General features: G+C 42.5%; 2 protein-coding genes across 6 annotated transcripts in view; both read right to left on the reverse strand.

Annotated features, from left to right (window-relative positions):
* Positions 1-9210, reverse strand: part of ATOSB (atos homolog B) — an 82163-nt gene extending 72953 nt beyond the window's left edge. For 3 of the 5 annotated variants that reach the window (XM_056547011.1, XM_056547052.1, XM_056547060.1), the window contains exon 1: positions 9011-9210. The gene's annotated coding sequence lies outside the window, so the exon portion shown is untranslated. Of the gene's footprint in view, positions 1-8681; positions 8740-9010 lie in introns of all 5 variants that reach the window. The other 2 variants (XM_056547030.1, XM_056547021.1) reach the window with 2 other exon arrangements.
* LOC130276554 (clumping factor A-like) lies at positions 5115-10607 on the reverse strand. The gene is made up of 2 exons (XM_056526136.1): positions 10259-10607; positions 5115-5593 (listed from the first exon to the last, which is right to left on the reverse strand). Exons 1-2 carry the CDS (start codon positions 10605-10607, stop codon positions 5115-5117), a joined length of 828 nt encoding a protein of 275 aa, XP_056382111.1.
* Between the last annotated feature and the right edge of the window lie 2597 nt (positions 10608-13204).

The raw sequence follows: 13204 nt of genomic DNA on the forward strand, positions 1-13204 counted from the left end.
GAGCAATAAAACACATGGATGCAGCGGTGCTGGAATAAAACAAATGGCGCTGTAAGACTAGTGATGGTGATAATAATAAAGACAGAAATAGACAAACAGAGCTACAGTCATGGCCGTAAATGTTGGCACCCCTGAAATTTTTCTAGAAAATGAAGTATTTCTCACAGGAAAGGATTGCAGTAACACATGTTTTGCTATACACATGTTTATTCCCTTTGTGTGTATTGGAACTAAACCAAAAAAAAGGGAGGAAAAAAAAGCAAATTGGACATAATGTCACCAAACTCCAAAAATGGCGGGACAAAATTATTGGCACCCTTAACCCTTAACTTAATATTTGGTTGCACACCCTTTGGAAAAAATAACTGAAATCAGTGGCTTCCTATAAGCATCAATAAGCTTCTTACACCTCTCAGCCGGAATGTTGGACCACTCTTCCTTTACAAACTACTCCAGGTCTCTCTTATTGGAAGGCGCCTTTTCCCAACAGCAATTTTAAGATCTCTCCATAGGTGTTCAATGGGATTTAGATCTGGACTCATTGCTGCCACTTCAGGACTCTCCAGTGCTTTGTTGCCATCCATTTCTGGGGGCTTTTTGACGTATGTTTGGGGTCATTGTTCTGCTGGAAGACCCAAGATCTCAGGCGCAAACCCAGCTTTCTGACACTGGGCTGTACAGTGTGACCCAAAATCCGTTGGTAATCCTCAGATTTCATGATGTCTTGTACACATTCAAGGCACCCAGTGCCAGAGGCAGCAAAACAACCCAAAACATCATTGAACCTCCACCATATTTCACTGTAGGTACTGTGCTCTTTTTTTTTGTAGGCCTCATTCTGTTTTTGGTAAACAGTAAAATGATGTGCTTTACCAAAAAGCTCTACCTTGGACTCATCTGTCCACAAGACGTTTTCCCAGAAGGATTTTGGTTACTCAAGTTCATTTAGGCAAAATGTTGTCTTGCTTTTTTATGTCTCTGTGTCGGCAGTGGGGTCCTCCTGGGTCTCCTGCCATAGCGTTTCATTTCATTTAAATGTAGACGGATAGTTTGCGCTGACACTGATGCTCCCTGAGCCTGCAGGACAGCTTGAATATCTTTGGAACTTGTTTGGGGCTGCTTATCCATCATTTGGACTATCCTGGGTTGACACCTTTCATCAATTTTTCACTTCCGTCCACGCCCAGGGAGATTAGCTACAGTGCCATGGGGGTTGCAAACTTCTTGATAATGTTGCGCACTGTGGACAAAGGCAAATCTAGATCTCTGGAGATGGACTTGTAACCTTGAGATTGTTAATATTTTCCACAATTTTGGTTCTCAAGTCCTCAGACAGTTCTCTTCTCTTTCTGTTGCCCATGCTTAGTGTGGCACCGACAGACACACAATGCAAAGACTAAGTGAACTTCTCTCCTTTTTATCTGCTTTCAGGTGTGATTTTTATAATTACCCACACCTGTTACGTGCCCCAGGGGAGTTTAAAGGAGCATCACATGCTTGAAACAATCTTATTTTCCACAATTTTGAAAGGGTGCCAATAATTTTGTCCAGCCCATTTTTGGAGTTTTGTCCAATTTGTTTTTTTTCCCCTCCCTTTTTTGGTTTAGTTCCAATACACACAAAGGGAATAAACATGTGTATAGCAAAACATGTGTTACTGCAATCCTTTTCTGTGAGAAATACTTCATTTGCTTGAAAAATTTCAGGGGTGCCAACACTCCAGTATAACAACTTGGCTGCATTAACTTTAATGGAACTGAGCTGCAATACCACACACAACCTGAGGACAGAGGTGGCACTGTTTATATAAGAAATCAGCTCTGTTATTCTAATCCCACACATCCCTTTATTTTATAGATCTCGCTAAACCAGAACAGGGAAAAAATCTATTAATCAAGGCCAGTGGGGTGGGAAGAAGTCACTGGGGACCGCCCTGATAACTCGTGGTTCAGGCCTCAAGGCCACCCCTGACTGCAGAGAGCTGGATGAATAGTCATGAAGCAGCTGGAATTTCTCATTCTAGATAACCACATGTAATGTTCCCCTTAAAAGGGGGTACTCCACTGCCCCTCGTAATGTCACGACCCCGCAGCCCCCCACACAGCGTTCGGAACAAAATGTTCCGAACGCTGGGTCAGTGGAGTACCCCTTTAAGTGAACAGATCTGGGGCGCATTGCAAAGTATACAAACTATAGCTTCTAGAAAAGCGTCCCAAAAAAATAAATAAATAAATAAATAAAGGGGGCATCATTGATTCCCACTAGAGATGAGCGGACTTACAGTAAATTCGATTCGTCACGAACTTCTCGGCTCGGCAGTTGATGTCTTTTCCTGCATAAATTAGTTCAGCTTTCCGGTGCTCCAGTGGGCTGGAAAAGGTGGATACAGTCCTAAGAGACTCTTTCCTAGGACTGTATCCACCTTTTCCAGCCCACACCAGAGCACTGGAAAGCTGAACTAATTTATGCAGGAAAAGTCATCAACTGCCAAGTCGAGAAGTTTGTGACGAATCGAATTTACTGTAAGTTCGCTCATCTCTAATTCCCACTATCACAATGCTGAGAACAAGTTCACAACACCCTATTTTTCTTTGACTCTAGCTAAGATATATTAGAAGAAGAAAAAAGAAAGCTAGATAGCTACTATATTTAGCGAGACAACTTTAGTTTCTGTGAGTCACTTCGCCACTCCGAGCTCGAAAAGAAAGAAAACCATCCAGGAAAAGAGGCTGACTGTATCCACAAGAAGACAGGATAGTATGAGATTATAAAAAAAAGGTTCATTTTGTCCCCCCCCCCCAAAAAATAAAATAAAATAGTGAATGACACTATTTAGTGCAATACCAGACACAGCCAGCAGTCCAGGGTGGCGCTGTTTCTGTAAAAATAGAAGAAAGCAGAAGCTACCTTCTAAAATCGTACAATCCCTTTAATCAGGGCTCAACAAATCCCAGGCGCCAGGTCAACTGAGAAATTAATCATGGAGCCTAGGTTTTTGGCAGCTCTTTCCATTAACCCCTTCCCGACCCATGACATACATTTATGTCGTGGGTCGGTTAAGGGAGTATGATGCGCGCTAGAAGCCAGACCCCATCCCATCCCCGAAGGTCGCAGCTGCTATCTTCATCTGACACTGCCGATAATGGTGGACATTGGAGATCACTCCAACATCCGTTTAGTGGTCTGATCGCCACTGTATAAGCAATCAAAAAATTGCTTATAATAGGCCGCTACGGAAAAAATGTAAAAAAAATAAATAAATAAAAATTATTTAAAATGACCTCTTCTCTTATCTGTCATAACTATATGGCAGAGGAATCCAACATATTCCTCCACCATATAGTTAGGACAGTTGACACTTTGTGGCATCATCATACATAGGCTTTCATGTCCATTAAACTCCAGGGGCCGGCTGCCAGTATGGTCCATGTTGGCATACCATTCTAACAGGTTACCGACATATACCTCTGACGTACTGGGGCAACTAGATATGAACATAACCTACGTCATATAGTGGGGTAAGTGTTGCTCCCCATGTACATGCTTGTTTGGCTAAGATGAGCGTGCATGCGCTCTCTATGGGGAGAAGAGATAATGGTATCTCCCCCTATCAGGACACCCCCTGTACATATTAAATCAGTGCTTCCCAACCAGGGTGCCTCCAGCTGTTGAAAAACTACAACTCCCAGCATGCCCGGACAGCCTTTGGCTGTACATCTTACATGTATGGCACTGACCCCGCCACCTGTCCGCACACGGAGCGGTATTAACCCATGCACTGCTGACTCCAGGAACCTGTGTTTACACTGTACATACAATGGAGATAACGTGACGAGGAGAGCGCCGGCCGCACATACAATGACAGGTTAACGTCCTCGAAGAATATTGCAAGTCACTGCAGAGGATGATTACTAAGGATCACAGGATTCCAAGACCACTTCCACATATATCAGTCGGCGGGCCCGTCGCCGTCTACATCAGTCGGTGGGCCCGTCGCCGTCTACATCAGTCACTGTTTAGATCAGTTAGTGGGTCGCAGTCTGGATCAGTCACTGTTTAGATCAGTTAGTGGGTCGCAGTCTGGATCAGTCACTGTTTAGATCAGTTAGTGGGTCGCAGTCTGGATCAGTCGGTCATCAATTGGTTGGTGCTCTAGATTAGTCGGTCAAAGTCTAGATCAGCCGGTGGATCGGTAATTGTCTAGATCAGTCAGTTGCTGTCCAGTCAGTCGGTCGGAGTCTAGATCAGTCGGTCGGTCATTGTCTTGATCAGTCGGTCGGTCGGTCATTGTCTTGATCAGTCAGTCAGTCGGTCATTGTCTTGATCAGTCGGTCGGTCGGTCATTGTCTTGATCAGTCGTCGGTCGGTCATTGTCTTGATCAGTCGTCGGTCGGTCATTGTCTTGATCAGTCGGTCGGTCGGTCATTGTCTTGATCAGTCGGTCGGTCGGTCATTGTCTTGATCAGTCGGTCGGTCGGTCATTGTCTTGATCAGTCGGTCGGTCGGTCATTGTCTTGATCAGTCGGTCGGTCATTGTCTTGATCAGTCGGTCGGTCATTGTCTTGATCAGTCAGTCGGTCGGTCATTGTCTTGATCAGTCGGTCGGTCGGTCATTGTCTTGATCAGTCGTCGGTCGGTCATTGTCTTGATCAGTCGTCGGTCGGTCATTGTCTTGATCAGTCGGTCGGTCGGTCGGTCATTGTCTTGATCAGTCGGTCGGTCGGTCATTGTCTTGATCAGTCGGTCGGTCGGTCATTGTCTTGATCAGTCGGTCGGTCATTGTCTTGATCAGTCGGTCGGTCATTGTCTTGATCAGTCGGTCGGTCGGTCATTGTCTTGATCAGTCGTCGGTCGGTCATTGTCTTGATCAGTCGTCGGTCGGTCATTGTCTTGATCAGTCGGTCGGTCGGTCATTGTCTTGATCAGTCGGTCGGTCGGTCATTGTCTTGATCAGTCGGTCGGTCGGTCATTGTCTTGATCAGTCGGTCGGTCGGTCATTGTCTTGATCAGTCGGTCGGTCGGTCATTGTCTTGATCAGTCGGTCGGTCGGTCATTGTCTTGATCAGTCGGTCGGTCATTGTCTTGATCAGTCGGTCGGTCGGTCATTGTCTTGATCAGTCGGTCGGTCGGTCATTGTCTTGATCAGTCGGTCGACTGATCAAGACAATGACCGACCGACTGATCAAGACTGAGTCTTGATCAGTCGGTCGGTCATTGTCTTGATCAGTCGGTCGGTCATTGTCTTGATCAGTCGGTCGGTCATTGTCTTGATCAGTCGGTCGGTCATTGTCTTGATCAGTCGGTCGGTCATTGTCTTGATCAGTCGGTCGGTCATTGTCTTGATCAGTCGGTCGGTCATTGTCTTGATCAGTCGGTCGGTCATTGTCTTGATCAGTCGGTCGGTCATTGTCTTGATCAGTCGGTCGGTCATTGTCTTGATCAGTCGGTCGGTCATTGTCTTGATCAGTCGGTCGGTCATTGTCTTGATCAGTCGGTCGGTCATTGTCTTGATCAGTCGGTCGGTCATTGTCTAGATCAGTCGGTCGGTCATTGTCTAGATCAGTCGGTCGGCAATCGGTTAGTCTGTCGCAGTCTAGATGAGTGGGTCAGTAGATGTCTAGATTAGTCAGTCGAAGTCTAGATAAGCCCATCGTTTAATCGATGTCGATCAGTCAGCCAATCTCTAGATAAAGGCGATTTACTCCACAAGGAGACTGACTCCATTAAAATCCATGAAGGCCGTCACTTACATGACTGATTGAGAGCGGAGGTCAATGGGAGGGTCTACTGAGCTTGATGGAGCGCACTATAGCCTCAACGACTAATACCGTCACGAATTTCATACGCCTGGTCTAAATGGCTAAATTATAAACCCCTAGATATCTAAATAACATAACACAATTTAACAAGGATAATAATGGAAGCCCGAATTATTATATAAAAAGAGCTTGTATGTGTTTATGTGACTTAAGTTGATTACGATTTGCGTTTTGTGCCTCTAATTTAGTTTCTTTTTTCTTTTTCCGTTCAGTTTTTTTTATGTTGTATTTTTTCTGTAATGCGTAAAATTACATAAAGTAAAAAATAAAATAAAATAAAACAAATTGGAGGATCTCAGCACCGAAACGTTTCTAAGGTTTATTATTATTATTATTATTTTTTTATTTATTATTATAGTAAAATTTTTATATTGAGTTCAATAGAAATGGCGGACAGTTACCATTTAGTAAAGGATTACAATGAAGGGCACAGACTATTTTTTTGTATTTTTTTTTTTTACTGTTTAAGGTTAATAATATTTTTTTTTTTTTAATTGTTCTTTTGGGAAGTTTTTTTTCTGTGTTTTCATCCCAAGAAATTGCTGTTTTTCTATTTTCGTTTAAAGAAGGCATAAAAAAAAAAAAAAAAAAAAAAAAAAAGTACTTACCTTCCTCTGGTCTGGTCTCTGCTGCACTCCACTTCTTAGTGCCGTGGCCAATAGTGATCAGTCAATCACGGCCAACAACGATTGGCTAAGAGGCAAAGTAACAAACTGACCACAGCACCAGGAAGTGGACTGCAGTGGAGACCAGGCGCTGCGATACCAGAGACTAAGGAGGTAAGTACAGTTTTTTTTTTATTATTATTTTTTTAATAACACGGCTGAAACTTGTAGCATTTACAGAAATTTTTGGTGTTTTAAGATGTCACCAGGAAGTAGTGATCAGTGGGGACCTAGTGAGAGTTAGAATAGCGGGGGATCGGGCAGGTGATTTTTTTAATGTTTTTTTTTTTTGTTTGTTTGTTTGTTTTTTTAAACCCAGCCTGACCCCTATAAAATAAAAATTAGCCGTACAAGCCTTTTGGCCATCATCATTTAAAAAAAATGTCTGCAACTTTCTAATTTAGTTTATTTAAAGCTCTGTTCTCATATACAAAGCCTGTTAGGACATGATGGGAGTTGTAGTTTCAGTTGTAGGGCACACTTATTCCTCCCCCCCAATAAAAGTCATATTGTCAAAGTCGCCATGTAATCTAAGTATAATCTCTTTCATATCTATCTATCTCATATCTATCTCATATCCATCTATCTCATATCTATCTCATATCCATCTGTCTCATATCCATCTGTCTCATATCTATCTCATATCTATCTATCTCATATCCATCTGTCTCATATCCATCTGTCTCATATCCATCTATCTGTCTCATATCCATCTATCTATCTCATATCTATCTATCTATCTATCTATCTATCTATCTATCTATCTATCTGTTTCCCAACCAGGGTGCCTTCAGCTGTTGGCCTTTGACTGTCCGGTCATGCTGGGAGTTGTAGTTTTGCAACAGCTGGAAGCACCCTGTGTGGAAACACTGAAATAAATAGATATGAGATAGATATAGATATGAGATAGATAGATATGAGATAGATAGATAGATATGAGATAGATAGATATAGATATGAGATAGATAGATATAGATATGAGATAGATAGATAGATATTAGATAGATAATATAGATAGATATGAGATAGATAGATATAGATATGAGATAGATAGATAGATATAGATATGAGATAGATAGATAGATAGATATAGATATGAGATAGATAGATAGATATAGATATGAGATAGATAGATAGATATAGATATGAGATAGATAGATAGATATAGATATGAGATAGATAGATAGATATAGATATGAGATAGATAGATAGATATAGATATGAGATAGATAGATAGATATAGATATGAGATAGATAGATAGATATAGATATGAGATAGATAGATAGATATAGATATGAGATAGATAGATAGATATAGATATGAGATAGATAGATAGATATAGATATGAGATAGATAGATAGATATAGATATGAGATAGATAGATAGATATAGATATGAGATAGATAGATAGATATAGATATGAGATAGATAGATAGATATAGATATGAGATAGATAGATAGATATAGATATGAGATAGATAGATAGATATAGATATGAGATAGATAGATATAGATATGAGATAGATAGATATAGATATGAGATAGATAGATATAGATATGAGATAGATAGATATAGATATGAGATAGATAGATATAGATATGAGATAGATATGAGATAGATATACAGATATGAGATAGATATAGATAGATAGATAGATAGATAGATAGATATGAGATAGATAGATAGATTTATTTAGGGCCTTCATATATGGCAGTGTTTTCCAAAAAAAGTGTGTCTCCAGCTGTTGCAAACCTACAACTCCCAGCATGCACGGCATGCTGGGATATGTAGTTTTACAACAGTGCTTGGAAAACAGTGAGATAGATAAATAGATATGATATCTATAGATTGATGTGTCTGTAATACCCAGTGGGGTCATATATTGTATAATATATGGTACCTATAGGGCAGTGGTCTCCAACCTGTGGACCTCCAGATGTTGCAAAACTACAACTCCCAGCATGCCCGGACATGCTGGGAGTTGTAGTTTTGCAACATCTGGAGGTCCACAGGTTGGAGACCACTGCCCTATAGGTACCATGTATTATACAATATATGACTATACCATATGGTGGTGTCTCTGCCCCCCCCCCCCCTCTATATAAAGCTGTACAGTCCGCCACACCTTACAGGATCGGCAGCTGTGTACAGTGCAGGTCAGCACATACCCCCCCCCAGGACATTACACTGAATACCTCACTCTTTATGGAAGGCTGGCATCAGCAGCTGGCATCACAGACCTGTCACTGTCCCCTGGCAGGAAAACAACAAGTGCAACACAGTTTACCATCCGGAACCTAAATCCTACAGAGGAGGATAAAGGGTTAATAGGTAGATTAGATTGTAAGCCTTTAGGTCAAGGCCCAGCAAGGAGATGCACAGAGTCACAGAGCAGATCTGCACACAGCACTGACTCATCCACTTCCCCTACTGAACCCCCCCTCCCAAATCCCAGGAGGAGGGCGAGCTGCCCCCCCAGACACCCCCCTCCCCGGACACAGACGAGCAAAACAACCAGACTTACCCCAAACTTTTCCAGGGAAGAGGATCTGGAGGGGGCAGGGTGAGGAGGGGGTTGTGCAGGGAGGGGGCTCTGCTGTCAGGGTGATCTCTGCCAGGGGCAGCTGATGGAGGGGCCGGGAGGGGGCAGTGCAGGGAGAGGGGTGACTGTGTGCGGGTGGAGGGGCACTAGATAATGTCCTGTGCCCTCTGCACACTCACTGCTCCTGCTGCTGCTGCCAGCTGATTGTGCTTCCCCTGCCCACCCCTCCCACAAACCACGCCCCTCACACAAACCACGCCCCCACAGGACGGGCCTGCCTCCTGATTGGTGCTCAGGGCTTCATTGCCATTGGTGGGCAGGGATGTCACTGCAAGACTCCCGGCCCCGACTGCCACTCTCACCTTGCAGCATTAACCCCTGCGCCGCTGGCTCTGACTGTGACTGCAACAGTAACCCCTGCACTGCCAGCTATGACTACAGCATTAACCCCTGCGCCGCTGGCTCTGAGTGCAGCATTAACCCCTGCGCTGCTAGCTACCACTGGAACATTAACCCCTGCGCCGCTGGCTCTGACTGCAACAGTAACCCCTGCACTGCCAGCTATGACAACAGCATTAACCCCTGCGCCACTGGCTCTGACTGCAACAGTAACCCCTGCACCGCCAGCTATGACAACAGCATTAACCCCTGCGCCGCTGGCTCTGAGTGCAGCATTAACCCCTGCACTGCTAGCTACCACTGGGACATTAACCCCTGCACTGCTAGCTACCACTGGGACATTAACCCCTGCACTGCTAGCTACCACTGGGACATTAACCCCTGCACTGCCAGCAATGACTACAGCCGCTGGCTCTGACTGCAGCATTAACCCCTGCGCTGCTAGCTACCATAGGAACATTAACCCGTGCACTGCTATGACTACAGCATTAACCCCTGCGCTGCTAGCTACGACTGGAACATTAACCCCTGCACTGCCATGACTGGAACATTTAACCCCTGCGCCGCCGGCTCTGACTGCAGCATTAACCCCTGCACTGTAAGCTATGACTGGAACATTAACCCCTGCACTGCCAGATTTGACTACAGCATTAACCCTTGGGCTGCCAGCATTTACTGGAGCATTAACCCCTGTGTTGCCAGCTATGACTGGAGCATTAACCCCTGCACTGCCAGCTATGACTAGAGCATTAACCCCTGCACTGCCAGCTATGACTGGAGCACTAACCCCTGTGCTGCCAGCTATGAATGGAGCATTAACCCCTGCTCTACCAGCTATTACTACAACATTAACCCCTGTGCTGCCAGCTATGACTGGAGCATTAACCCCTGTGCTGCCAGCTATGACTGGAGCATTAACCCCTGTGCTGCCAGCTATGACTGGAGCATTAACCCCTGTGCTGCCAGCTATGACTGGAGCATTAACCCCTGCACTACCAGATATGACTGGAACATTAACCCCTGTACTGCCAGCTATGGCTACAGCATTAACCCCTGTACTGCCAGCTATGGCTACAGCATTAACCCCTGTGTTGCCAGCTAGGACTAACAGCATTAACTCCTGCACTGCTGACAGCCATGACTGGCGCAATAACTCCTGCACTGCCGGCTCTTGCTGCATCGTTAACCCCTGCACTGCCGGCTCTGACTGCAGCATTAAACCCTGTGCTGCCAGCCATAACTACAGCATTAACCCCTGAACTGCCAGCTTTGACTACAGCATTAACACCTGCGCTGCCTGCCGGCTCTGACTATAGCATTAACACACCCCCCCCCCCCCCGTACTGCCAGCTATGACTACAGCATTAACCCCTGCACTGCCAGCTCTTTCTACATCATTAACCCCTGCGCTGCTGGCTCAGACTACAGCATTAACCCCTGCGCATGAATGGTCCATGGTCGGGTAATATTTGCGTATTCCCTCACAGCAGCCATTTTTGCAAAAGTGACAATTGAAGCTGCAAACACACGTCGTGACCAGCCAATGACTGTCACTTTATTACCAGGACACGCTGAGAAAGTGACAGGGTTTTGTCAGCTGCAGAGAATCCAATTCAAAAGTGACAAGCAATATGGCGGAGGGGCCTGGTGTCTGATTCTGCCTGTACTTGTGCATGTAGGGCATTGTTTCCCAACCAGGGTGCCTTCAGCTATTGGAAAACTACAACTCCCAGCATGCCCGGACAGCCAACGGCTGTCCGGGCATGCTGGGAGTTGTAGTTTTGCAACAGCTGGGGGCACCCTGGTTGGGAAGCACTGATGTAGGGTGTGATGCTCTTAGGAGGTGGGTGATAGGCCTCTGATGCTACAAATGTGGAAGCCATTTGCACAATATAATCCTGATATACCGAGACATCTCACTTTACATTTACAAATCTAATCGATGACATGATGATATTTGCCGAAAAAAGTAACCTATCATGTTGGATTGTTTCAGTCATTGTCATAACAAAGGAGGCCTAGGCCCGGCCACAGATCCCGGCAGAGATCGATCAGCGATTTCGAATCATCTTTTAGGCCGCATTCACATCACTATTTGTTATATATTGGTAAAACAAATGACTTGAAATGATATGAAATCTTATGCTAAAAAATAGAACACAAAGTATGACAGAACACTTTCACACATTTATTTCCATGACATTTGTTTTTATGTTTCTCGACATTTGTGGCCTATTTCTGAGCTAATGTGCGTGTGTAAAAAAAAAGGATGTAAGATTAAATGGATCAAAACGTACAGCCATAGGATTGAATACGATTTACATAGACAGTAAAGCTGGAAAGAAAAATCGTATATGATTTTATCTATTGTTGACATAAGAGACAAAAAAAAAAAAAACCCTCAAGTCACTCGTTATTTTTTACCCATCAACGAAAATGGGGGCAAAAAAGTTAAGGGACCAAAATGGGTGTATTTGCCAATAGAAGTCAATAGTGATGAGCGTCACAGGCCATATTCCAATTCGCCATATTTCACGAATATATGGACGAATATTCATCCTATATTCGCAAAATTCGCATATTAGATATATTTGCGGTTATTTTTGCTTTGCATAAATGCGCATATGCAGATAACTATCTACCTATCTATCTATATTATCTATCTATCTCATATCTATCTATATTGTCTTTCTCATATCTATCTATATTATTTATCTATCTCATATCTATCTATCTATATTATCTATCTCATATCTACCTATCTATCTATATTATCTATCTCATATCTATCTATATTGTCTATCTCATATCTATCTATCTCTATCTCATATCTAGCTATATTGTCTATCTCATATCTATCTATCTCATATCTATCTATATTATCTATCTATCTCATATCTATCTCATATCTATCTATATTATCTATCTATCTCATATCTATCTATATTATCTATCTATCTATCTCATATCTATCTCATATCTATCTCATATCTATCTCATATCTATCTATCTCATATCTATCTCATATCTATCTCATATCTATCTATCTCATATCTATCTATCTCATATCTATCTATCTCCTATCTATCTATCTCCTATCTATCTACTATCTATCTATCTATCTATCTATCTATCTCATATCTATCTCATATCTATCTATATTATCTATCTATCTCATATCTATCTCATATCTATCTATATTATCTATCTATCTCATATCTATCTATATTATCTATCTCATATCTCATATCTATCTATCCATCCATCTATCTATCTATCTCATATCTATCTATCTATCTCCTATCTATCTATCTATCTATCTCCTATCTATCTCCTATCTATCTATCTCCTATCTATCTATCTATCTATCTTCTATCTATCTATCTCCTATCTATCTATCTATCTATCTATCTATCTCATATCTATCTATCTCATATCTATCTCATATCTATCTATATTATCTATCTCATATCTCCTATCTATCTATCTCCTATCTATCTATCTATCTCCTATCTATCTATCTATCTATCTCCTATCTATCTATCTATCTATCTCATATCTATCTATCTCATATCTATCTCATATCTATCTATATTATCTATCTCATATCTCCTATCTATCTATCTCCTATCTATCTATCTATCTATCTATCTATCTATCTATCTATCTATCTATCTATCTATCTCCTATCTATCTATCTATCTCCTATCTATCTATCTATCTATCTCATATCTATCTATCTCATATCTATCTATCTCATATCTATCTATCTCATAT

The sequence above is a fragment of the Hyla sarda genome, chromosome 1, assembly GCF_029499605.1.
Source record: "Hyla sarda isolate aHylSar1 chromosome 1, aHylSar1.hap1, whole genome shotgun sequence".
In the NCBI taxonomy this organism is placed as follows: Eukaryota; Metazoa; Chordata; class Amphibia; order Anura; family Hylidae; genus Hyla; species Hyla sarda.

Coding starts and splice junctions, on each gene's coding strand:
- LOC130276554 (XM_056526136.1), bottom strand. CDS start 10,607: ATGCAGCAAGAGCCGGCAGTGCAGGAGTTATTGCGCCAGTCATGGCTG. Junction 5,594..10,258: donor TAATGTTGTAGTAATAGCTG/GTAGAGCAGGGG, acceptor CCACTCATCTAG/ACTGCGACAGACTAACCGAT.